The sequence below is a fragment of the Nicotiana tabacum genome, chromosome 17 (assembly GCF_000715075.1).
Source record: "Nicotiana tabacum cultivar K326 chromosome 17, ASM71507v2, whole genome shotgun sequence".
In the NCBI taxonomy this organism is placed as follows: Eukaryota; Viridiplantae; Streptophyta; class Magnoliopsida; order Solanales; family Solanaceae; genus Nicotiana; species Nicotiana tabacum.
Window position 1 is genome coordinate 72452403 of NC_134096.1, and position 27804 is coordinate 72480206.

The following is a 27804-nucleotide window of genomic DNA, read 5'->3' on the forward strand; positions in this document are numbered from 1 at the left end:
AAATCTCAATAAATAATTATAGTAAAGAAAGTGGTACTACACCCTAGAGTATCTCAATCATATCAAATGAAACTAGAAAAAATCCGTGATCAAAATATTTATTTATAATGAATTATCCAAATATGTCTTTAAACTAGAATAAAATACACATTTACTTAATTATTATTTTTTCAATAATTCAAAATCACGATTATTAATTCAAAGAACAAAAAAACATTTTTGCATCATCTATTTGGAAATAAAATGAATATATTTTATTATTCAAATTTTGATTAATAAAAAAGAAAAGCAATATATTAACACAATTGAAAATACTAATAGAGTACAACTATATATTATTCAGTTTAAACAATGAGAAAATACATCACGACTTATTTTTCAACTGATTTTTTAATTATTTTTTATAATCAATTTTAAGTTTGGTGGTGCAGAACTATTTTTTTAAATAAAAAAGTATAGAACCTATGTAAAAATATTGTAACTTGTACTTGAAGTATTGTATAATCTTTGTTATAGTATAGTGTTAGACTTCGACACGTATTACAATGTGATTGTAGTAATACGATTTCAGAAAAATAAAAAATGCACATAACGCAACATATAAAAAACAATATAGGTAAACATGATTCTATACGTTATCACATAAAAGCCTGTTTTTCTTTCTTCTTTCCTTAAAGACGAATAAAGTGTGTAGCGCTAGAATTACATTCGATGACCGAAAAATTATATAATTTTGATACATAACATAATATATATATATATATAAAATATACAAAGAACATACATTTATTGGGTTATTGTTTTGACAGTGACTATAAAATGTCATTTTAAAAAAAGAAAAGAAAAAAAGAGAGCAACAATTGGGCTCGTGAATCGCACGGTTACGCCATCTAGTATTAATACATGACCCTTTTCTTTTCCCACCAAAGGCACTAAACTTTCTTGAAATATTCTTTACTATTTCTCCGATTTTCCTTTTCTCAACGGAGACAAGCTCCCGGTGCCGAAGAAGTACTAGCAATTCTCGACGGCTTTCCACAACTTTCTTGGTATCAAAATAAAACTTCTGATTCCTTGTTTTTCTGATCAGCGTTGAACCATTGAAGTACCACCCATTTGCTGTTACTAGAACGTCGTCTTTGGTGTACAAAGAAAAATCAAGACTATGGTTTGGGGCCTTTTCCCTGTTGACCCACTTCCAGGTTCTGCACAAGCTTTCTCTCTACTTTTAGATTCTTTCCTTTAAAATGATTGCATTGAATGTTAAAATCATCTGCTTTTCCCATAGGGGTGCACTTTACCTAGTAACCGAGAAAGCAATGACACTAAGGAATTTGTAGGAGTAATATTGTATTATTCTTTTTTTTTAATTAAGACTGAGACCCTAAATTAGTACAGGTTTAGCTAAGAATATAGTAACATATTGGAAGCAATCGAAGGATGTGGCTTAGTGGTTAATTTAAGTGTGAGGAAAACCATGGGGTCTAAAAGATGTTATAAGTGATTTCTTCCCATCTGCCTAAGTCGTGGTGGGCTGAGTTACCCGGTACTTGTGCTGGTGGAGGTAGCAATTACTCACAGGAATAATCGAGATGCATGCAAGCCGGCTCGGACACTACCATCATAATAAAAAAAGGAAAAAAAGAAAGAAAGTGATACTACGATTAAGTCTTAGTTGCTGTTATTATGCTTACATTAGGTTCGGTGTTTGACAAGAGTCTCTTTGGCCTATCTAGAAAGACTTGTATTTTAGTGTAGGATGATTTATAGAAATGCTAGCTTTAGAGAACCTCCATGTTTTCCTTAAAAGGCAAATTGCACCCAAGGGTTTGACAATAGCGGTCAATGAATTGAGATGAAAATGAGTGATCGGTTTCAAATCTCACTAGTGGTAAAAAGGTTAGATGATTTATTTCTAACTGTCTAAGTCGTTATGGGCAGAGTTATGTTGTATCTGGATTGGTGGAAAGTAGCATGTACCTAGTAGAATTGTTATGCACAAGTTGCCTTAGACACCATCGTTGTAAAAAATGAGAAAGATAGTATTGGAATGAATGTGATCAAATAGAGCAGGATGGATATAGAGATCGATATAGCTAAGCCCAACAAGTTCAGCTTTGAGGCATAGTTGGTTGATTGATTGAGCATGCAGGTAGGTCCATAAATATACATATGTTCAAATGATCAATTGTTTTAATAATAGTCGCAATGCAACATTTCCTGCATGAGCTAGTTTACTAATGTTGAAAGTTGAAACAAGTTGTTCATGGCTTTTGTTGATCAAATTTTGTTAATGACATTTGTTGGTTTCATTTTAGCCTAGAATCCTTACTGATTTATCATCTTATTAGTTATTGTATGGTCGATGAACTAATACATTGCTCGTTGTTTATGTGACAGGTGAAGATAAGTACTATTTCTTCAATAAAGGAACATATAAAGTGGGTCGAAAAGGTAATCGTTCTCAATTATGTACTCATAAGTTTTTTCTAATGGGTTTATCAGTGATATATGGAGTAGTTACTCCCTTACAAGGTGACACTTTCTACTCTTAGCTTGGTTACTCTGTACTGTCCTCACTGCTTCCTTTTCTTATTAATCTTGTTGATGACATGAGTTAGATGTCATACGTTCTGATGTGATATGCTTTGGCTTATTGTTTTGCTGATGGTTCAGTCTAATTACCATGTACAAAAGCAGATTAATGGAGATATTAGATGCTCAGGATGACTAAGTACTATTTATCCTAATATTTTAGTAAATATAATGATATGTAGAACATTAGAAAATAAGTAATATAAGTAGTCTATAGAAGAGTTAATTCAAAGAGGACTGCATATTTGCACGGAATTAATTCTCCAAATGCTTTGCTACTGATGGTCGAAACGAAGCTACTTTTTCCTTTCTGGATTTTCCAAGAGCTCCCAAATTAAGTATTGTTCTTTTTTCTGGATTGATGTCAATAGTGAGGTTTGGAAGGGGAATATCAAGTCCGAATTTGGTTGAGTGAATGAGTTGTGGGTCCTTATCTGATCTCGGGCAATCCTCCCTTTATGAGCTAGTTTTTTGGGGTTGAGTTAGGCGCAAGTTCCATTTCTTCGCATGGTATCAGAGCTAGATCCATCGGTCCCGTCTGTTGTGTTTCTCAATGTTGGCCCGTGCTATGTTATCCGCGCTCCAGTTGTCCAGTGGCGTGTGAGGTAGTGTCAAGTCCCACATTGGTTGAAGGAATGTGTTGTGATCTCCTTATATGGTCTTGCGCAATCCTCCCTTCATGAGCTAGCTTTTGGGTTTGAGTTAGGCCGAAGGTCCATTTCTTCACGGGGACCATTGGACATGATTATGTAACTATTTTCTTTTGGTAGCTTCTTGTTTCCAGCTGACACGGTGTTTCTAGTAGGAGAGAAAAGTACAGGAACACTAAATGGATAATTCCAATGTCATAAATAGACAGGGATATTTACCTATCGAAATTTAATGGGGAATAGGACTTTGTGGTGGTGGGTTTACAATATTCTCCGAGTCTAAACATTGAGCAAGAATCAAGAAGCACCAGATGACATACTCAAGATATGTAAGCTGGCTTAGTGAAGTGAAGAAATATAGAAAATCAATGGAGAATTTAGAAATTCAATTTAGAAATCAACAAAAGAAATGGGAAACTGGTAGGAGTCTCTGCTGATACACATATGGAATGGAGACAAATGCCGAGCAAAAGGTGATGGAAGGATAAAATTTTGTGAGAGATGATGACCTTGTCTGGCAATTTCAAAATTCTTGTCTGTCAATTTCTTGACCTGTAATATTTTGAGCATCATAATCTCGGAATTTCATCCATGGTATTGTACCATTGTTTATAGAGTATTTACATCTATTTTGCTGGATTTAGAGGCACTGTTTCATCTAACCTTCTCTCACTTGAAAGTGCATATTTTTCAAATAGTACCGCTACGTGTTATGTTTGAAAAGTAACCTGTATTACCTTTAAATGTATTGTTTCACAGGATGTGATGTCATTGTCAACAAGGATAAAGGAGTTTCAAGGATCCATGCAGAAATTATAATAGATGAAATGAGTTCTTTGGATCAGTCATTGAAGAAACCCTCAGATATTTCATCTAAAGTACGTATAAGAGACTGCTCAAAGTATGGAACATTCCTCAACAAGAATCTGGGCTTGAAGGAGAAAGTTCATGAGTTTCCAAATAGAGAAACAATGCTTAAGGATGGGGATCTAGTTTCATTTGGAACTGGTAATGCAACTTACAGGTGATTGAAGTTGCATGTTGTAACTCTTACCTCCTATAATACCTCTTATTAGTGGAGCATTAACCCCACTGAAAAACATATTAATGTGATGATGTATATCAAACAGATTCTCTTATGTGCCCTTCATATTTTTCATTTGCTCCGCGAAGCATTCGAAGACAAAACAACTTACTACAAAGGTGTCATCAATAGGTAAGGTCATTATATATGCTATGCATAAATATTTGCTCAGGTGGTTTATGCACTTTTGTGTTTCAGGCTGCTTATGATATTTCCAGTGTGATCTGTTGAATTCTTGATGCGTCTTTGATTGATTATTTCCTCTGCTATTGTTAAACCATTGTTCCTATGAGGTGGAGGCATATTAGACTTTGGTGCAAAAATTGTGAATCATATTGGACTTCGGGGCACAAATTGTGGTCAAATCACGGAAGAGCAACATATTATTTTTATTCCTATTTCCTATTGCTGCTGTGGTGAAGAGGACCAAGAACTGCAAGAGAATGCCAAAATATGACCTAGATAATCCTAGCGACCAGATTTGCTACTCGTTGTAGTTACATTCTAAAGAATAAATTCCTATATATTATAAAAAAAGTAATAAATACCTATATAATTTGTGCTTACAAAAGCAGAAAGTATCTTGAATGTTTTCATCCATTTTATAATGCTGTGATCATATGTTTAGTAGTCTAAAGTTACAAAAGCACAAGGGACCTGAGATAGAGAGAATACCTACATTATATTATAATCTCAAAACTCACATTACATCTCATTCCACTATATGGATATATACACACAGAGGATATCATATTCAGGATGTATCTCCTTGCAGGCGCCAGTATAACGAAAAAGTGGAGTTTGGACTGCTCACATGTGCTTGTAGATGACTCCTTTCCACTGAGTGAAGATCTGGTTGATGCTATTGCTGCTAGAAAACCCTTGGTTCAATATAGTTGGGTTGAGGTATTCTTGATATAATCACCTAAAATTTTTGCAAGTATAATCTGCGAGCAAACATGTCTAGTTTTTCTTGTTTTCATTAGTCTCAACATGTATTCTTCACTATTACTTTTCTTTTTCAAAACTGCTGAGAAATACTTTTCTTGAGCCGAGGGTCTTCTGGACTCATCCTCTCTACCTTCACAAGGTAGCTCTCTACCTTCACAAGGTAGGTAGTATTAAGGTCTGCTTACACACTACCCTCCCCAGATCCCACACCCCACACTGTGGGAATACACTGGGTTTGTTGTTGTTGTTGAAACATGTCTAGTTTGCATATGTAGTTGCTGATATCTACACACACAAAATTGTAGTATAAAGTTGTGATACTGTCCAATTGTAGGCCGTATAGCAATCCTTACACATAGATTTACTAATGTGAGGAATATGATTTAACTGTATCATGATAACCTGTACTTTTCTTACCTAATAATTATGATTTATATCAGATCTTTCTCCTTTCCCGTTACTCTGAAGACTCCGGATAGTTATTCAATGTTCCAGTGGTATCCAATGTAAATACGTGGGGTGTTATTATGCATGGACTCCATCATTTGAGTGATGTAATAGCATCACACATTTCTTTCTGTTATGTTCAATAATATCAGATAATCCTCTTTTCCCTTTACCTCAGGGAAAACTCTAGTTTAGTTACTTGCTATGATAGACTATTTTTGCTATTCGTTAGAAAGGAAGGAAACCGAGAAAAGACAAGTATGGTCAGAAATAATATCTATATGCATAATGTGGGTTATATGGAAGAGAAGCCAAAGATTCTTTGAAGGAATTAAGAATCCCTACGTAGCTTGAAATACTTTTAGTTTACAGTTTCAGCTTTCTGCTGCAGCTTAAAAAGCGTACATGATATAAATGTCTTCTTGGATTTTATGGCTCCCTACCTTTTGAAAAGGGATCTAAAACGACAAGAAGCACAAATGTGGTCTGAAATATTTTTTTTATCTTTATGCATTGACAAGAGTGGGTTGCTCTAGTGGTAAGCACCCTCCACTTCCAACCAAGAGGTTGTGAGTTCGAGTCACCCCAAGAGCAAGGTGGGGAGTTCTTGGAGGGAGGGAGCCGAGGGTCTATCGGAAACAGCCTCTCTACCCCAGGGTAGGGGTAAGGTCTGCGTACACACTACCCTCTCCAGACCCCACTAGTGGGATTATACTGGGTTGTTGTTGTTGTATCTTTATGCATTATACGGGTTATGGATGATGCATTATATGGGTTATATGGAAGAGAAGCCAAAGATAATTTGAAGGGGGGAAATGGACCTACATCTTTGTACTTTTTGTCATTTCATTTCCTTTTCCGAGTTATTGAAATGGATGCTCTTTACTCGTTCAGAAAAGAACTAAAAGTCAACTTAGCCCTTAACTCTTCATTTCGTAGCATCAAGCCCAATGTCAAACGTCGAAGAAAGTTTTTTTTCTCTATGATATAACTGAACTTGAGATCTGAGATCATTTTCTAATTGGTTTATTATGAATTTCAGCTAATTGCAGGAAAAAATATTTGCACTGATATTCCAAGCTGCACATCGTAAGTACTGCATTAAGATTAATTACAGTATGCCTTGCTGGTCTAAAATGCTATTCTCTTTTGTATGCTAACAATATTAGCTGTGCTTGTGTTACTCAGTCATGCACCAAACTTGATGCTGGAAGGAGTGTCAGTCAAAGTGGTAGATCCTCAGTCTCGAGAGTGTTGTTTGAAAGGATATACGTTTTTGCTGGAACCAGAAGCTAAGGTGATCGTGTCCTTCATTCTTCCAGTATTCCAGTTTCTGTCTTGTGGGTTCAGTTCAGAGTCGTCTATAGTTTTTGTAGATATTTGTTGTGCTGTAGTTATGCATCATAAGCTTTACTAGTTACTCCATTAGTTCAGTTGGAGGTCAGAAGTAATGCTGCAAGTTTTGATTTTCTTTGTCATCTGAAAATTTTATAACCTTTGCCTTTATTCAGCTTCTCTGCCACTTTGCTATTACATCAAGCAAGTCATGCAAGATGAACTTGATTGAGAATTACTTAGATATTTGTGCTTGACTAAGATCATTTATTCCCTTTTCCTTGCAGTATAAATTTGAGGGCAGGTTGCAGTCCTTGTTGGAAATTGGGGGTGCCAATGTTTCTTCTGCAAACATGGTCTGTCCTAATGTCCTATGTTATTGTTACCTGCTCCTCCTTCCCCTGATTCCTTGGTCTTCCTATCTGCATCTTCTAGATAACTCACCCCTTAAGATTAAAATAATTTGGTAACTCTGAGCATGTTTGAGAAAAGGTAGATGTCACAGCCTCGTGAATGGTGTCTTTCTTAATGGATAGGGGGGTCAAGTTCATAAATCGGAAATGCTTGTCGGAAGGGGGGAGAACGGCGAACATTTTGAAGATACAAAAGGCCTGAACAAGCATTTTAAAAACCGTCACTCACTTAAGAGCATCCTTGTTGTCCTTTTCCCTTTTTGTTATAGGACTCGTGGCACTCTTTGTACTTGTACTAGAAAATATACTTACTTTGAGTTCAGTGTATAAAGGTGTCTTCATCAATAAGCAAAGTGGTGGTAAATTTTTTTTGCTTGATTGGACTGGAGATCCTTTGTAGATAAATGAAAAAGGTAATAGCAATTCACAAAGGTGCATAAAGAGTAACAGCTCATTAACAGAAACCCTGGCCACAAGGTTTTGGATAGTTAACTGCGGCCGCCTCACTTCCCGTGTGGGCAGTTCCCGTGCTTTTTGCTTCATTAAGTCAAACCTAATGACTTAAACAAACATAGACTGAAATTTGTTTCAGTAATTAATTTTTGGAGAGGGAGAAACTCTCTTAACATGGAAGTGAAGGCATAAAAGAGAAGAGTTATTGCTCTTTCTCAAAAAAAAAAAGAAAAGAAAAAAAGAAGAAGACAGAAGAGGTTTTCCTAGAAGGAGAAGATGGTCTATAGTGGGAGGACTAGACACAGACGGATAAGATTTTTGATTCATACAACTCCAAATATACTGCATGAGTCATGGTTGAGTTGAATCATAAGAGTAACAATGTCGATCTTTACATTTCCATTTTCTTGAGTGATTCCAACTTTCAACTCCTCTTCCTTTTCCTTTCCTGTGGGGTGGGGTTTCCATGGGTGCTCGTCGTTTCGGCATTCAAGGTGCAAAATATTGAGACTATGCTAATGGTTTTGCATGCAAGGTACATACTATTGACCCACAGATGATTGTACGTATTAATGTGTGAACTTACTAGCACATTTCATTAACTTTTAGGTCTTGGAGAAAAATGGAGATGACCGTGTGGTGTGTGTAGTTCCTGCAAGATCAAGCAGCTCTAAGTGTTTTACTAACCATAGTTCTTTGCCTTGGGTGAGTGAGATAGATCTGGTTTCTGCAGTTCTATCTGGATATCTGGATCCTTCTCTAATCATAACTCCACCAGGTGAGTATAGTTATGTTTACGATTTAGTCTTTTCTTTGCATCCACCATGTCAATCAGCTTTCTATTTACGGAATTATCTATTCTCTCCATTCTTGTCTCTCTTTTTGATCATTCATGTTCTCGTCCCTCCTTCCCAACCCTTTCCCCCCCTAATTTTTGGTTTGAAACTTTGACCAGCAGATTCAGACAGCAAAGCATGATCTTATTGAATTTACAAATTACATGCTCAGGTGTTGATCACTAACTTGACAGAGGATCGTCATTTTGAAGCTTGTTAAACATATTATGAACCATTGACTAGTTTGGCCTGTGGTATAACCTCATGATTATTTGAGGTGGTCAAGGATCATGCCCTTTTATCACTGTGCCTACTGTTGTGCAAAAGCAAATAAAAATTGCTGGTTAGACTAGCCAAGAGGTTTAAGTGTGGCTTTAAACTGGTTGATAAGGTCGACTAATCGTGCAATGAAACTTTTCATAAAATCTTGCGCCACCTTGTTTCAAACTGCTTGAGCAAATTTTTGACTAGGGGGAGATTCATTATTACTGCAGCGGACCAATCCCCTTAAGCTAGCTAGAAACTCGCCACTAATAAGCATTGTAATTGATCATTGATCTTGCAGCTGGTGATGACTTTAGGCCTGGACATAATAAACAGAAAACAACAGTTTTCCCTGTCACAATAAGTTTTTTATAGATTTATTATTCGCAAAATCCCTGCTTTATATCACTTGCTCAAAATGGATTCAAGAAGTTTCTTACAAAAAGAAAATTGCCTGTAGAACGGAACTGTGAGATGCCGTGAATAGCTTATTTTACTGTTCTGGCTTCAAGGAGTACCTGAGCAGAATCCATATTTATGAATATATGTTTTCTGCCAAATTTATCTCATGCTCTTAACTAAATAATTGTCCTCTGCAGTGCACATTACATCTTCATGCTCCACGGTTGAGACAGTAGTTGCAGATTCAGATGCAGAAACAGAAAGTATGAAATCAGATCACATTGCTGCTGCTGTCTGTTCAATAGAAGCTCCAGAGTATGACAGCAAGGCAACAACTTCTGCACACAAACTAGAATCTGTTGAAAATTATAATGAAGATAAGTGTTCTGTCCAAATAGTTATACCTGGGGATAAGGGATCCAAGAGGGACACATCTCCCAGTTCAACAAAACCTGTTAAACATGATGATGCTACCACTCATGACCCTGAAAGTGGTTACATCGGGCGCTTAGGAGTCAAATCTGATAATACAGTGGCAAAAAAAGATATAACTGATGAGCCGGAAAATGGGAAGTTGGACATCATATATAGCCAAGATTTAATTGTTAGAGATTCTATCATGTCGTTACCAGTCTCTTCAACAAATGGCGGAGTTACAAATTTTAAGCGCTTCCGTAAGGTTAGTATCTATTACACTGTCTTATGTGAAATATATTCTTATCGGAGTTCAGCTAGCAATTTCAGCTTGATCTTGTCATATTAACTTTCTAAATCAGTGATGAATTTAATATTGGCTACGATGAAGATCTTTGGCAATTCACTTTTGCAAGAGTTGCAGTGATATCCAAACGAATTTGTTCCATGTGTCCATTTTGCTTGTGTAATATGCAGCTGTGTCCAGTGGATTCCTAGGTTTGATTTGATTGTAAGTCCAGGAAGCATATCAGTTTGTAGACATAAGACGGCTTTCTGAGGGTCCTTATAAAAAAATTGCTTTCTGCAGTTCGCTGTATACTGTATTGCTTCTTTAAAGTACAATAAGTTGTCTATGAATTGCAATTCTATATTGATGCATCTTCACTTTAGGTTTGGTTCCTCTTCTTCTTTGGTCAGTGGATATGATTATGGTGCTATACTTTAGATGTCAATATTTGCTGTTCTCATGACTTAATTTTGTAGACAAGTGCTCCATCCCCGAATAGCTTTGAAATCTTCATTCCGTTCGCCAAGTATCCATATCAGTAAGCAGCTAAGTCTATCTCTGGTTTGTTTATAGTCTTCATTTCATATCATATTCCTTCAATGTTGATCCGTGATCTTGATGGCAGAGAATCTGAGTATAAGAATGAAGATGTTGCTGAATCGATTAAAGAAGAGAAAAAGAGAAAACAAATGGAAGCTATTGCCGAGGACCTGTTTAACAGTGAAAAGGTCTGTAATAATACTTGTATATTATAGCTAATATCGCAGCAACTTTATCTCTCAAGCCAGTGCTTCTATTATTGTATCATAGGGAAGACGACGTGGTGCAGCTGGTTCCCTGCATGGTTTGTTTGCTCGTAAATAATATGGTAAGTTTCTTTACAGAGCTGAAAAACTATAAATTCTTTTCCCTTGTCTGCAAAGCACGTGCAGCTTTGTGCTTTAGAAGGTTCCGTTCCTATGAATCAATTTGCTGACCTAGATCTCGTTGAAAGGTTTTATACATTTGTCCTTTTTCAATGCATTTCTTAGACAAAGACTGTTTTTTCCTCTTTTCGGCGGCTGAAAGAAGCAATTCTTCAGCTCTCTTATAAGCATTAAGCTTAGGGCTTCCATGACAATCACAAAAAAGATAAGGGGAGAGAGGGTTTCCTTGTCTTAGGCCTCTTTGAGACTTAAAGTAGCCTCCTGGGCTTCCATTAACAAGAACTGAAAGTCTGACATTAGAGATGCATGTGTTGATCCATTATATCCACCTATCCAAAGGAGACTCAATTCTTGGGGCTTGAAACCAGATCTCTGATTAAGGACGGAGGGATACTTACCAGTTACCATCCACCACAATCTTTGGGTAAGGCCTATCAGTTGGATGCCACTGAATACACCAAAGTCCAACAATAGCTAGTTTTCTCACAATTAATGTAGCATCCCATTCTTCCTCTATCCGAATATGTAATTCTGACTGCTTCATATAAGGTCATATACTTGATAAAACTTTGTCATGTGCATCAGGTAATGGACTAGACAATGCACCAGCAAAAAGGAGAAAGTGATGGAAATTTCAGTGTTGAAGTGCGGAGTCATTTACTGCAACAATAATGTGATTGGCAACTACCCTGTCATAATTAGTACAACAAACTTCATAGAATGTCATTTTACAAAAAACATTACATCAACTATGAATCAATCACAACATATGTCTAATTCAACAGGATTATTAGCAGCATTTTCTAACAAAGCCATTGAATCAGACGAGTACGTTATAGAACTTTCCATCTGATGAAACAATGGAGCAATTGGTTGAGATTGAAGAGGCTGAGGAGGTGGTGCTAGAGATTCAACTTCACCTTCAAGCATTTCCACTACTACACTCATTGAAGGGCGTTGTACCGGATTTGTTTGAATGCACCATAACGCAACAATAGTCATCTTTCTGCTTATCTTCTTTTCATCCTCATTGGCTTCTTCATCCACCATAATCTCCTTTCCTTTGTTAAACTTATCATAAACCCAACAGGGAAAATATTGGCTGGAATTTTCTTCATTTACAGCGACATTTCTCTTCAAGTCTAGCATTTCCATTAGTAGCATTCCAAAGCTGTAAACATCAGCTTTATAAGAGATTGCTCCAATGCTTCTGCTGATCAACTCTGGAGCTACATATCCAATCGTTCCACGAGCAGCTGTGAGAGTCACAATGCTATTATCTGTTGGATATAGTTTAGCAAGTCCAAAGTCAGAAATCTTTGGGATAAAATTCTCATCCAAAAGAATGTTGTGAGGCTTGATGTCAAAGTGCAAAATTCGTATCTCACAGCCTCGATGCAAATACTCAATTCCTCGAGCCACTCCAACAATAATTTCATACTTCCTCTGCCAACTTAACACAGGACTTCCTTCCTGACTGGTGATGTACTTATCAAGTGATCCATTGGGCATGAAATCGTATACAAGAGCGCGCTCTGTTGTCTCAACACAATACCCCACGAGTCCAACTACATTCACATGATGAATTCTTCCAATGGTAGCTACTTCATTCATGAAATCTTGACCTCCACCAGCTTTAGGCTTGCTCAACATTTTCACTGCTACATCCCTGCCACTGCGAAGCTTTCCTTTATATACTTTGCCATAACCTCCCTCGCCTATTTTCTCTTTGAACCCTCTGGTCATTCTCTTTATGTGGGAGTAATTATATCTGATTGGAATAAAATTGTTTTGTGTCTGCAGAAAGCCTTCAATCATGTCATACATGGACAAATGCCTCCTTTTGAATTTGATCATCAGAAATACAATTATGATTGGTAGGCCGATCACAAATCTTGCTACCAAATACACTGCAGGGTTGTCAAGTCATACAAAAGTAACGTCTACTTAAGCCAAGTATTGGGAGTTAGAAAATTCTGAATAATTATACTGACGCTACAATATAATCTTGACTATTGAACTGTTGAGATTTTTGTTATTTAAGATGAAATAGTCTTAAAATGAGGGTGAATGGGAAATGGAGGGAAAATAAAATTTTTGAGTAAAATTTTAAGTTTCCCTCTCTTGACAATAAGACATTGTCCCATATTGGAAGAGGAAAAGAGTTTTGGTGGGTATATATATAATTGCTCTTCTTGTAGCTCTTAAAGAGTTAAGAAGAAAGCAAGCCTCGCGCCGTCGTCGTCGCTCGGCTCGGCTTCGGCTTCGGAGCTTCAGCTTCGGATTTGGTCAAATGAGGATCAAATTTATTTGTTAATAGTAAATATTAACGTAAGATTATCCACATTTGTAACAGATATGTTCCAATCCGATCTGTGTATTGACAAACTGCAATAACAGCCGCCCCACCATGGCCAAGTGCTCTTTCCACCATGGCCAAGTAACTGTAAGTGTGATTTGCTACCGAACTTTGTGTTCGTTGAAACACTGGGGTTTGAAGTACCGCTACACGAGTGTGTGATTCGTTCTATCTTGGGAGGAAATAATCCATAACCTTGGGTACTAGGAGGGGATTAAATTCCTTCAGGAAACACTGTGAATTCAGTGGGCTCGAATACGATTTACTGTTTCATTACGATAATTTATATTTCGCAGAATTATTATTTACAAATACAGCAATATTGGCGGGACTAACATGAACTTCTTACAGTTTGCAGATAATAACAGCCATCTCTAAAGTGTTTTGAAATATGAAGGTTTTGAAGAAAATTATTTTCATGAAGATTGCAATTAAAAGCTTTACTAAATTTAACAAAATTCGACTGAAAGAGAGAACCAAGCTGTTCCGATGATGACTGCCAACGCATCGACAAGCCGAACACCGGCTTTGGCACCAGCAGAAAAACCCGAAAAATTTTTCGGGATTGATTTCAAGCGCTGGTAGCAGAAGATGTTCTTCTACTTAACTACGTTATGTCTACAGAAGTTCATCAAGGAAGATGTTCCTGATCTGCCAGATAAAACTCCAGAGAATGAACGCTTTGTCGTGATTGACGCGTGGAAGTATTCTGATTTTTTATGCAAGAATTATATTCTTAGCGGACTGGAAGATAATCTGTATAATGTATACAGTGGCGTGGAGACGTCAAAAGAATTGTGGGATGCGCTTGAAAAGAAATATAAAACTGAAGATGCCGGGATGAAGAAATTCGTTGCCGCAAAATTTTTGGACTACAAAATGGTAGATAGCAAGTCTGTTATTACCCAAGTCAAGGAATTGCAAGTGATTATTCATGATCTACTTGCTGAAAGTCTTGCCATCAATGAAGCATTCCAAGTAGCAGCAATGATTGAGAAGTTGCCTCCGTTGTGGAAGGACTTCAAAAATTATTTGAAACACAAACGAAAGGAAATGTCCCTTGAAGATCTCATTGTTCGGTTGAGAATCGAAGAGGACAATAAAGCTGCTGAAAGGAGAGGCCGTGGAAATTCAACAATAATGGGAGCAAATATTGTTGAAGATAACAAAAAGAGGAAGAAGGCTTCTGGTCTGAAATACAACCCAAGCAAGAAGCGGTTCAGTGGGAACTGCTACAACTGTGGGAGAAACGGACACAAATCTACTTAGTGTCGTGCTCCGAAGAAAGACAAGAAAAGGGGTCAAGCAAACATAGTAGTAAATCATGATGATGTTGATAACTTGTGTGCCATGCTTTCTGAATGTAACTTGGTGGGAAATCCTAAACTGTGGTGGTTTGATTCAGGAGCCACTCGCCATGTTTGTGCAGTTAGAGAAGCTTTTGCTACTTATGCTCCTGCTGGACCCGGAGAGACAGTTTATATGGGAAATGCTTCAACAGCAAAAGTTGAAGGATATGGGAAGATATTTCTGAAAATGACTTCTGGCAAGGTCATGACTTTGAACAATGTCCTTCATGTTCCCGAAATGAGAAAGAATTTAGTCTCTACTGGACTTCTTGTTAAGCACAGTTTTAAGTGCATTTTTGTGTCCAACAAGGTTGTCATAAGTAAGAATGAAATATTTGTAGGAAAAGGTTACCTCACCGAGGGCCTTTTCAATCTGAATGTAATGGTTGTGGAAAACAATAATAATATTTCAGCTTCTTCTTACTTACTTGAGTCAAATGATTTATGGCATGTACGTTTGGGTCATGTCAATTATAAAACCTTGCGAAAAATGATTAACTTGGAAGTACTGCCTAAGTTTGAATGCGAAAAATCAAAATGTCAAACATGTGTGGAATCTAAGTATGTTAAACATCCTTATAAGTCAGTTGAAAGGAATTCAAATCCTTTAGACTTAATTCACACAGATATTTGTGACATGAAGTCAATACCATCTCGCGGTGGAAAGAAGTATTTCATAACTTTTATTGACGATGGTACTCGATATTGCTATATTTACTTACTGAATAGTAAAGATGAAGCAATAGACGCATTCAGGCAATACAAAAATGAAGTTGAAACGCAACTTAACAAGAAAGTAAAAATGATAAGAAGTGATAGGGGTGGTGAATATGAATCTCCTTTTGAAGAAATATGTTTAGAATATGGAATTATTCATCAAACAACAGCCCCTTACACGCCCCAATCTAATGGGATTGCGGAAAGAAAGAATCGCACATTAAAGGAGATGATGAACGCGTTGTTGATAAGTTCTGGTTTGCCACAGAACTTGTGGGGGGAAGCCATTCTTACGGCTAATCGAATATTAAATCGAGTGCCCCATAGCAAAACACAATCCATTCCATATGAAAAATGGAAAGGAAGGAAGCCCAACTTGAATTATTTTAAAGTGTGGGGGTGTTTGGCAAAAGTGCAAGTTCCTAAACCCAAGAGGGTAAAGATAGGACTGAAAACCGTTGATTGTGTTTTCATAGAATATGCGACAAATAGTAAAGCATATCGATTTCTGGTTCATAAATCAGAAAATCCTGACATTCATAATAATACGGTTATAGAATCAGATAATTCTGAGTTCTTTAAATATATATATTCGTATAAAAAGGAATGTGAGTCATTTGGTGAAGGATCTAAACGACCTCGGGAAGAAACAAAAGAAAGTATATGTAATCAGGAGGATCCAAGACGTAGTAAACGTCAAAGAACATCTACTTCATTTGGACCAGATTTTGTGACTTTCTTATTGGAGAATGAGCCTCAAACATTTAAAGAAGCTATGACTTCTTCGGAATCATTGTTTTGGAAAGAGGCAGTCAATAGTGAAATAGAATCCATATTGAACAACCATACATGAGAATTGGTTGATCTTCCTCCTGGAAATAAACCTTTGGGTTCTAAATAGATTTTTAAGAGAAAAATCAAAGATGATGGCACTATTGATAAATTCAAGGCAAGACTCGTAGTCAAAGGGTATAGACAACGAGAAGGTCTAGACTACTTTGATACATACTCTCCAGTTACAAGAATTACGTCCATACGAATGTTAGTAGCATTAGCTGCAGTGTATGGTCTTGAAATTTATCAAATGGATGTTAAGACAGCCTTCTTAAATGGAGAGTTGGAGGAAGAAATTTACATGGAACAACCTGAAGGGTTTGTGGTTCCAGGTAAAGAAAAGAAAGTATCTAGACTTGTTAAGTCTCTTTACGGACTAAAACAAGCACCCAAACAATGGCATGCGAAATTTGACCAAACAATGTTGTCAAATGGTTTTAAGATAAATGAATGTGATAAATGTGTGTACATTAAAAATGTTCCAAATCACATAGTTATTGTTTGCCTATATGTGGATGATATGCTGATAATGAGTAATGACATTGCCAACATAAATGCTACTAAGCGTATGCTCAATAGCAAGTTTGATATGAAAGACTTGGGAGTTGCTGATTTAATTCTGGGAATTAAGATCCATAAGACTCCTCAAGGTCTGGCATTGTCACAATCTCATTATATTAAGACAGTACTTGAAAAATTCAAGCACTTGAGCTTTAAAGTTGCAAAGACTCCAATTGACGTGAATCTTGCATTAGCAAAAAATAAATGCCAAAGCATATCACAATTGGATTATGCTCGTGTGTTGAGATGCTTAATGTATATCATGAATTGTACACGACCAAATATAGCTTGTGTTATAAGTAAACTGAGTCGATATACGAGCAATCCAGGCCAATCTCATTGGATGGCAATGAAACGAGTTTTGGGATATTTAGAACATACCCAGAACTTTGACTTGCACTACAGTAAATTCCCTGCGGTGATTGAGGGATACTGTGATGCAAATTGGATCACCGGTTCAACTGATTCTAAGTCCACGAGTGGATATGTATTCACTATTGGTGGAGGAGCGGTATCTTGGAAGTCGTCCAAACAAACATGTATTGCCTGCTCTACAATGGAGGCTAAATTCATAGCCTTAGATAAAGCCGGTGAAGAAGCTGAATGGCTCCGGAATTTCTTGGAAGACATTCCATTTTGGCCCAAACCGTTTGCACCAATATGCATACATTGTGATAGTCAAGCGGCAATTGGAAGGGCTGGGAGCGTTATGTATAACGGTAAATCTCGTCATATACGACGAAGACATAAAACCGTTAGGCAATTACTCTCTAGAGGAATTATCACGATTGACTATGTAAAGTCAAGTGATAATGTGTCGGATCCACTTACAAAAGGCCTAACTAGAGAGGTAGTTGAGAAATCATCAAGGGGAATGGGGCTATGGCCGAGAACAAGTCATTGTGGCGGTAACTCTACCTAGAAGACTGGAGATCCCAAGATCTAGGATCAAGGAGATCAAACAAAGTCATTAATGACGGTTCAACATTGTCAAATAAAATTTTAGTCCATTCTCGTGATGAGACAATGTTCAGTACCAAGGATAAAGCATTAAGACTTTTTAATGATTTCTAAATTTGATACGGGGTATATCAAATAGTGTATCTACAGGATGACATGTTTAGGAATCACCTATGTAAGTGTGAAGTGTTAGCCGCTTCAAGGAGAACTTTGTAAGGCCAGTTCTTTACGCACTTATGAAACCAGGCGGTGTTCATGGCTGAAACGAACACAACAATGAGAATCAAAGACGGTTAAGGGTTGATTGTGTGACTTATGGTTGTCTAGGTATACACCAAAGATCGACGGTTCAAAGATATCAAATCTACCGATTGACCGAGTATATCCGACATAAGTTTACTACGAAAAGTTCAAAGGGAAACCTACTTATCCAGATGCGATTAATCCTTGCTTGCAAATCACACAGTTTTTCCATGCATACTTCCGTGATATAGCCATTACCCATTCATGTGGGGGATTGTTGAGGTTTTTGTTATTTAAGATGAAATAGTCTTAAAATGAGGGTGAATGGGAAATGGAGGGAAAATAAAATTTTTGAGTAAAATTTTAAGTTTCCCCCCCTTGACAATAAGACATTGTCCCATATTGGAAGAGGAAAAGAGTTTTGGTGGGTATATATATAATTGCTCTTCTTGTAGCTCTTAAAGAGTTAAGAAGAAAGCAAGCCTCGCGCCGTCGTCGCCGCCGTCGTCGTCGCTCGCTCGGCTTCGGCTTCGGCTTCGGCTTCGGCTTCGGCTTCGGCTTCGGATTCGGATTCGGTCAAATGATTGATTAATTGATTGATTAATTTTTTGGACCAAATTTATTTGTTAATAGTAAATATTAACGTAAGATTATCCGCATTTGTAACGGATATGTTCCAATCCGATCCGTGTATTGACAAACTGCAATAACAGCCGCTCCACCATGGCCAAGTGCTCTTCCCACCATGGCCAAGTGCTTGCTCCACAAACAAGCAAGTGCATGCTCCACCATGGAGGGTGGAGGGTCGTTCACCTTCAAAGCTGGCTGCTATAAATATGTGCAGCAGCTGTTGAAGGAGAAGACACAACACCAACACACCAAAAACTGAAAAAACGTTGGCTATACATTGCACTCCCTCCTCTCAGCATTTTCATACGATCTTCTGAGTTTCTACTACTTTGTTCTGCATTATTTTAACTTCAAACAAAGCAACTGTAAGTGTGATTTGCTACCGAACTTTGTGTTCGCTGAAACACTGGGGTTTGAAGTACCGCTACACCAGTGTGTGATTCGTTCTATCTTGGGAGGAAATAATCCATAACCTTGGATACTAGGAGGGGATTAAATTCCTTCAGGAAACACTGTGAATTCAGTGGGCTCGAATACGATTTACTGTTTTATTACGATAATTTATATTTCGCAGAATTATTATTTATAAATACAGCAATATTGGCGGGACTAACATGTACTTCTTACAGTTTGCAGATAATAACAGTCATCTCTAAAGTGTTTTGAAATATGAAGGTTTTGAAGAAAATTATTTTCATGAAGATTGCAATTAAAAGCTTTACTAAATTTAACAAAATTCGATATTGTTCTGATAATTTGTTTTGTTTTTTTCGTCTCGTGTAGTTTTTTCCTGGCAGATACATGCATAAATATGTGAGAGGCGATTTAAAGTACGGTTATGTAAGAGCATTAATTTGAATCACAGATTATGAAAATTAATATATAGTATCTTTTTTTATGCAGGCTAATTTGAGCTTCTTACTTTTGTATCTTCAAACCATTACAGTTGGTTATGTACTTTATTTTCTTGGCTACAAAATTAGGTTCATTATAGATAGTTATATGTTGTTGTAGGTCACTAACCTAATGGTGTAGATATGAGAATTATTCAGACAAATCAATTGACATATAAAAGATTAATGAAATGCTATAGGGACAAGAGCTTACATATGAAAAACTGAGCTAGCATCTTGGTGCTCCCTGGTTAGATTAATGCCCAATTATTAACAGATTTAAACTGAGAGATCCATGGAGAATAAATTAATATAGAGAAAAGATAAAAAGTTTGAGTCCTCACAGACAATCAATTGAATAACACCTGCAAAGACATGAAGAAATTAAATTGTGGTGAATCCTTCTTTTTGATAATTCCTTACAGATCATATGGAGGATGAAAAGAATGTTGTTAATTAAATGAATAAGTAAACAAACATGTAGTCCTTACCAAACGTGACTCCCCTATTCGGATAATAAAGAAGCTCAAACCCATAGATGATTGCTTGATGAAAATCAGAAAGAGAAATGTTGTTGTTATGTTTAATGTTAGGGCAAGAGGTCAGAGCTACAAGTTCCACTCTGCATCCATCACTGACTTCAGATACATTCATTTCTCCAATCTTTAAGTAAGTGTGTGCGCTTAATTTGCAGCCAGTAATTTCCAGAAATGTAGAGGTGGTCGTGTTAATAGCAAATGGACAGTTGAACATGAAAATAGGCTCTGCTACTCCAATATATCCATAATAATATGAGTAAAAGATACTACTATTGTATTGGTGGAATGTAAGATGAGGAGGTATTATAGAGCATATATCTTGTGTTTGTAAAGATGGATCTACAAGGTGAATTGTGTTGTTACCATAATTGATGGCTTGCACATACAGCTTCTTGGATGATGTCGATATAATGGTTTTGTTACCTTCACAAGCTAATTCATATCCTGGAAAACTGCAATATTGTGGATCGGTGTTTAAGCGAAAAGGGAAGCTTATGTTATGGATGTTGCCACAGGCAGAAGGGACACAATAGTGTTTGCTCTTCCTAGCATTGCATGTTTGCAGAAAGATGATGATGAATATTGCAAAAAGATGATTAATGGTTCCCCTAAACATTTGTGTAGTGTGCTTCTTTTCTTTTCCGATTTCCAAGTCCAAGAGAGAAAACATTTTGAACAGAAATTTGAGGCCCCTGAAAAGTTAAACCTACACACACTACCGAGAAAGCGGGTGTTTATTTATAGTATAGTATTGTATTGTGAACTGAGAATTCAAGTGTGTGGACTTATTCTTTAACAATTAATATTACTCCTCCGCTACTAACTAATACTAATAGTTATTTTGGCAAATTGACAAGTCATTTATTACATTTTTCTAATCAAGTTCCAATCAGTGTAGTGCTAATCAAGTGAGACATCGATCTAAGGTAGATGAGACGTATTCCGTATGGTTAAGTCATTTTTAAGGAGTATACAAAAATATTAAAAAGACATATAATTATTAGTCCTTCCTGAGAAAGTAACAAGGAAGTTCCTAGAGGAAGAGGAAGTCCTTCCCGTTTACCTATTTATTGCCATGTTTCCGTGTTGAGCTTTCTTATCTCCTCTCCTCTGTCAAATCATCTATTGGGGCCTTGAACTTTCTTCTCCCCATATTGCCAATTAGCAAATAAGCTAGTCTTGGGAGACTTATCTAGTCCACAAATATTCATTTCTCTGAAAAGTCATCACCAATATTCATTTGCGTGGAAAAGTTGGTTAGAAATAATTTGTGTTTGGTTAATTAATTTAAAAAATATTTTTAATCAACAATTAATGTTTGACCAAGCTTTTAAAAAGTGTTTTAAATGTATTTTTTTCAAAAGTGATTTCGAGGAGAAGCCCCTAATCAAAAATACCTTATACGTTCTAAAAGCTTGCCAAAATGAGAAAAAGTATTTTTGGCCTCCCAAAAAAACAATTGACCAAAAAGTAGCTTGGCCAAACAAGTTAAATTTCTAACACTGTTTTGAGTTCCATTTCTTTGAAAAATATTGGAAAAGAACACTTCAAATTGTCACTAGGGATTAGTTAAAAAATTAAGGCATATAATCAATGGAAATTTTACCTCCTATAACAAAATTTTACATCTTATTTATTATAAATAAATACCCTTTTAAAATATTATTTTTTATAGCTACATTTTAGTTTTTATAGCAAAATATGTATTTATGGTTACTTCTTATCGTTAAGCATTAAATACGTTGTGTAATATTTTTCTCTCTCCTGCTTTCTGTTCTTTCTCTCATAAGATCACCGTATAGTATCCAACTTCTCTCTCCACGATCTCTCTCTCTAGTCTCTACTATCTCTCTCTCACAACGTCAATCTCTTCCCCATTCTATATCCACGATTCTCCACTGATTCATCTCCATTGTCTCTCTCAATTTTTAATATTTTTTGCTCCAAAAAGTTGTGGTAAGTGTTAAAGTTGTTAGATTTTCGCCGCTACTGTGCTTCTTCTATTTCTCTTTACTATTTTTTTTAATTTATAAATAATCACCATTGTTATACTTTCACCAGAAAATTCGAAATTTCATCTCCAATGGCTGATTCAACAACTCAGAAGAGGGTTACCCGATGTATACCCACCAAAGCACTCAATTTCGAATGACCATCTTTCGATTTACAAGTCACTCAAGCGAAACATGTATTTGCATGTTCAGCAGCAAATACATACATCAGAATACAGTTGGCTTGAGAATACAAATGAAAACACTTAGTTGAAATACATAACTAAAACTAGAACAACTAGTGCATTTTAAAAAGTTGTTGAATGAAATAAAATACATCTAAATACAACAGTCAAAAGTCACTGTAATAAGTATAATTGAGTTTGTTGAGTTATATCAGGAGTCTATCACATTAATTGATTCACTTAATATTTTTAAACAGCTGGAGAGACCTTTTTTCCGCAGATTTTCGTTACTGTTTTCACGAATACAGCTCGCGAATACATATGAATACAGTCTATGTTAGTTGGACTTTCCTGTTTTCCCCCGAGTTTTGCTACAGTACCTTGAATACATCGAATACACTCTATAATAAGTGAAAAAATAGCTATAGGAAGTAATTAAGTAAATGATACCAATAACAAATTAATAGCCACTAAATAATAGTGATTTCTGAAAATTTTTCTATAATCATATGGTATACCGGTGTGCTTTTTACAAAATTGTTACGTCTTTGTTTTTCACTGTAATTCACTTCTCCTTCCCGTCCCATGTCTCCCTAGTTAATAGGAAAAAAATAATATTAGACTCTTAAGAGCCCGTTTGGCCATGATTTCACTTTTTTTTCGAAATCATTGTTTGACCATAAATTTTTCAATTTTCACTTGAAGATATTTTGAAATTTTTGGAAAATTCGAAAAACCGCCGAAACCTGTTTTTCCAAATTTTCATTCAGTTCACTAACAAAAATTTAAAAACAACCCCAAAATTATATTTATGTCCAAACATAACTCTAATTTTCAAATAATATTTTCTTTTTCACTTCTTTTCGAAATTTTACAATTCTTATATCCAACGCCCGCTTAAGAATAATGAAATGCTAATTTGTACAGACAAATCCTACGAGCGTGCTAACGGAACAAGAGAGTAGTCAAGCCAAAAGTGATTAAGTAGGAGGTCTCACACTCAGAAATGGCTCCACACTGCTTTGGTGTGGTCAGGATGCTTCTGCAACGGCGAGATTTCTCCCTCCTCTGTGTGTATGTGTGTGTGTCAAGGATAAGAAAGTTAAAATTGGGAAGATTGTGAGAGAGAAAATTTTATAAAAATGGGATATCAAAATCAAGGAATGAAGTGGTTAGCTTGAATTGCTACAAAATGAAAAGTATTGTTAGGTCTGGGGGTTGAAAGTGTCTATAGAAAATGTTGTTAGTGCTCCTAAACCAAACTAATTCATTTATTTATCAAAAGCTAAATCAGCCTGCAAAATACTTTTAATATGTTGTGATATTGTCGTTTTGGGTCAAGTCCGTATGATTTTTTTAAAAGGTCTTACACAATTAAAAGATCCTTAAACATTGTATGTAGACTTTCAATCTTTTTAGCTACCAACGTGAGACTTTATTCGTAATACGACAATCTCCCCCTCAAACGAAGTTCCACGTGGTGCATGTGGTATCACCAATATCCGTGGGTCTCTTCATCGAACTAAGTTACACGTAGCCCATTATCATGACCGAGCCCCACGCCATATACTCGTCCTGTCAAACCTGGGCTTTGATGCTAGTTGGTGGGCTAAATTAGCCCAAAGATACTCTTAGCATGGTGTGATATTGACCGTTTTGAGTCAAGACCGCACGATTTTTCCAAAAGATCTCACACGTTTAAAAGATCCCTTATACTTTTTATGTAGACTCTCAATCTTTTTAGCTATCAATATGGGACTTTGTTTGCGAAAGATATTTATTTTTCAATGTTTGATGAGTTTTTACAGGTCAGTTTGATCTATATGCAGCCCAAACGCCCAAAATGACTTACCAAAGAATATATACCCAGTCTAGCTCCCCTCCCGTCAAGTCGAGTTATATTTTTATGAGCTAAATTTAACTATTAATGAATTCTCCTTTTCCCCCTTAATTTCCAAGTACGGGAAGGTATGTGGGAGACTCTAGTCCACAAACTGCATAGTTTCGAAGAAAATAGATAGTCATCCACGTCTCTGTTTTAAAAAGCGTTTTCGGGGCGAGTCCCGGGGCGAGACGTACCAAAAATGTCTCGGGGCGATAATGTGGGGCGAAAGTCTCAAGAGGCATACGCCCCACAATTTGGGGTGTACGCCCGGACGTTCGGGGCGCGTTGTTTTAGTAAGGAGTAAGTCCCAGAGACTTTTTTAAATTAAAACAAAATTTGTTGAATTAGTCCTTCGTATAATACCCAAATTCTCAAAAGTCAGTTTGATAATTACTCAAAAGGTTTAAAAAGGAACTCAAAAGTATTAAATTTAAAAGTAAAGACCCCTTTTTATTGATTTAAGCCCTAATTCATGATTTTTCCAATTTTTTATCTTGTCCGCTAGTCTGCTAATATCTCCCAAAAGCAACGAATATTTAATTATTTTTACAAATACAAAGAGAACTACATTCTTCTTCATAGCAGCAAATTCAAAGTTCAAATTGCAGGTCATCATTTTTGTTCCTCCATATAGAAAACTCTATTCTTTGACTCAAATTACTTGTGCTTGTAAGTAACGTATAATAGATTGTTTTGATTAATTTTTTGTGGGGATGGAGCACACATATATATAGTTTTCTTCAATATTTATGCAATTTTACTTATTTATAAATATTTACTGTCATTATATTATTTTATAAAATATTAAACACTAAATACCTATGAGGCTTACGCCCCACGCCTCGGGGCTTATGCCCCGCTAAGGCATATGTAAAACGCCTCGCCTTACGCCCACGCCTTTTAAAACACAATACCACGCTCATTCGTGTAGAAAAGTCAATCTTGAGAGTTGGACAATATTGCTCATCGTATATAGTAGTGATTAGCATCAAACTAAAGAATGCAAATTTAGCATGAGTAAATCTCTAATAAGTGTTTTAGAAATGTCCATCTTTACATCTCTCTTATTTTTCTTGGTAATTTGCCCATTGCTTAGTTTAGAAGACAGACTAGAGGGTTGTGAGGATTCTTGGTGCAAAAATGATGGTCCTATCATTCATTTTCCATTCAGGCTCAGAAATCAACCAAAACATTGCGGCTATCCTGGCTTTGAACTACAATGCAACAATCAAAATGACACCATCCTCGAACTTCCTTTGTCTGTTCCCTTAATTGTTGAAGAAATTGATTATGTCTCACAGCAAATTCACCTTTACGATCCTAACGAGTGCATAATAGCCAAGCTATCAAAACTGAATTTATCACAATCTAATTTCAAGATTTTTGAAAATCCCACAGTCCTGTTCAATTGTTCTATACCATATGATTATGGTAACGTAGTTCCTTGTCTTGGTTCGTCTCGATACCAAGTACATGCTGTTTCTTCGACTATGTCCCTCTTATATTTTTTGTCCGGACCTTGTACAAAATTTCATCAGTACCCATACTCACAGTCAACATTTCTTGAGAACAGGCTGCAGCTGAATTGGCCTATACCACTCTGTGGAAACTGTGAGTCCAAAGGAATGGATTGTGGTTTCGTGGATAAAACTAAGCTTTTGGAAACTCATTGTTTCAATCGAACTATGACCCAAAAAGGTACTATTTATATGTCTTAGATTTTTTTTTTAAATTTTTTATATGGATAACAAAGCACTTAACAAAGACTCATCATTTTGTCCATAATATATAGGTATTACTAAGCAGCCCTTGCTTGCAGGTTAGTTTTCTCAAATTCTTCAAAGTTCTCACTCTGTCAATTTCCTTTCATACTTATGACATGTTACTTATTTAGTTTTGTAGGTGTCATTTTAGGTACAGCTCTTGTTTGCATTATTGTTTTTTCACTTTATCAGCTATATTTGTCCAGTAAAAATGAAAGAGATAGTCGAGTTATACTTGAAAAGTTTTTGGAAGATTACAAGGCCATAAGACCAACAAGATATTCTTATGCTGATATTAAGAAGATAACAGTTGATTTCAATGAAAAGTTAGGAGAAGGAAGTTATGGAACTGTTTACAAAGGCAAACTTTCAAGGGAAATCTATGTTGCAGTAAAAGTCCTACGCGATTCCAAAGGTAAAGGGGAAGAATTTATCAATGAAATCGGAACAATTGGGAGAATTCACCATGTTAATGTGGTTCGCTTGGTTGGTTTTTGTGCTGATGGATTCAGACGAGCATTGATCTATGAATACCTACCAAATGATTCACTTGAAAGGTTCATTTTGCCAATGAGCTCGAGCACGAATAGTGTTTCACTCATCAGTTGGAACAAGCTTCAACATATTGCTCTTGGTACTGCTAGAGGGATTGAATATCTTCACCAGGGATGTGATCAGCAGATTCTTCATTTCGATATTAAACCACAAAACATCCTTTTAGACCACAACTTGAACCCAAAAATTTGCGATTTTGGCCTAGCTAAACTGTGCTCGAAAGAAAAAAGTGCAGTCACAATGACAGCTGCTAGGGGAACCATAGGCTACATTGCACCAGAAGTGTTATCAAGAAACTTTGGTAAAGTTTCTCATAAATCTGATATTTATAGTTTTGGAATGCTTTTGTTAGAAATGGTTGGAGGGAGGATAAAGACGAATTCTAAGACGAATAATCACAGCAAAGTAAGTTCTTTGGAATGGATATATAGAGATTTGGAGAAAGGGGAAGAATTGCAAATTCGGATAGAGGAGGAAGGAGATGGTACAATTGTGAGAAAGTTAGCCATTGTTGGACTTTGGTGTATTCAGTGGCATCCAAATGATAGGCCTTCAATAAAAGAAGTTGTTCAGATGTTAGAAGGAGATGGGAGCCATCTCAACTTGTCCCCAAATCCTTTTATGGCTACTAATATGTCTAATTTTAATTCAAGTCCTCATACAGAAGATCTTGACGTGATATTAGAAATTGAATAACGCTTCAAAGTCGATTGTACAATGAAAAAAGAAAAGGAAATAATGTAAAGGGTGCAAAAGTATTTTATTTAGTAGTAGTGATTATCAGCAAGCTGAATGATAAAACTTGGATCACTTCTCGATTTGTCTGTGTTAGATCCATGCGTTGAAACCATGTTAAATTTTTTGTTGTATCGTTCCAATTTAATCGGATTTCCACAAAGGGAAATCAATAAGCTGAATGATAAATGGTCAAATGGATTCATTTTTCAAAGAAGCAGACGCATATGATCTTAAAGGAACCACAGTAAATAAATAAGAGTACTTTTTATAACAAACATAGCCGTCCAAAAGAATAAGCAGCTGTTCTCTCAAAGCTTAATCCAGTACTTTTATAAAAATAGTCAGTTTTTATAAAGACGCATTTAGGATTTTAAGAAAATAGATGCGGAGTATCAATGCATACGCTATTACTTAAGTGATGGTGGATGCAAAATTAGTATATATACACACGCATAAATTTATTAATATATCTAAATGTTGTTTGACTATGAATTTGTACTTTAATCTAATTTGGACTTTAATCCTGGAGAAGCTAACTGATCA

At 36.2% G+C, this 27804-nt stretch overlaps 3 protein-coding genes across 3 annotated transcripts; 2 read left to right on the forward strand and 1 right to left on the reverse strand.

Annotated features, from left to right (window-relative positions):
* The first annotated feature begins 895 nt into the window (after window positions 1–895).
* On the forward strand, window positions 896–11879 carry LOC107779733 (nibrin homolog). Its single transcript, XM_016600214.2, has 14 exons — window positions 896–1202; window positions 2401–2454; window positions 4005–4269; window positions 4376–4461; window positions 5105–5235; window positions 6770–6816; window positions 6916–7024; window positions 7350–7418; window positions 8538–8706; window positions 9628–10109; window positions 10610–10671; window positions 10759–10861; window positions 10944–11001; window positions 11645–11879. The coding sequence occupies exons 1-13, from the start codon at window positions 1166–1168 to the stop codon at window positions 10995–10997; spliced, it is 1668 nt and encodes a 555-aa protein (XP_016455700.2). The 5' UTR covers window positions 896–1165; the 3' UTR covers window positions 10998–11001; window positions 11645–11879.
* On the reverse strand, window positions 11716–20938 carry LOC107779732 (rust resistance kinase Lr10). The gene is made up of 4 exons (XM_016600213.2): window positions 20097–20938; window positions 19950–19970; window positions 19820–19852; window positions 11716–12969 (listed from the first exon to the last, which is right to left on the reverse strand). The coding sequence occupies exons 1-4, from the start codon at window positions 20812–20814 to the stop codon at window positions 11816–11818; spliced, it is 1926 nt and encodes a 641-aa protein (XP_016455699.2). The 5' UTR covers window positions 20815–20938; the 3' UTR covers window positions 11716–11815.
* Window positions 20939–25166: 4228 nt separating this feature from the next.
* LOC107779731 (rust resistance kinase Lr10-like) lies at window positions 25167–27341 on the forward strand. The gene is made up of 3 exons (XM_016600212.2): window positions 25167–25903; window positions 25998–26024; window positions 26108–27341. Exons 1-3 carry the CDS (start codon window positions 25219–25221, stop codon window positions 27217–27219), a joined length of 1824 nt encoding a protein of 607 aa, XP_016455698.1. The 5' UTR covers window positions 25167–25218; the 3' UTR covers window positions 27220–27341.
* Window positions 27342–27804: the final 463 nt, after the last annotated feature.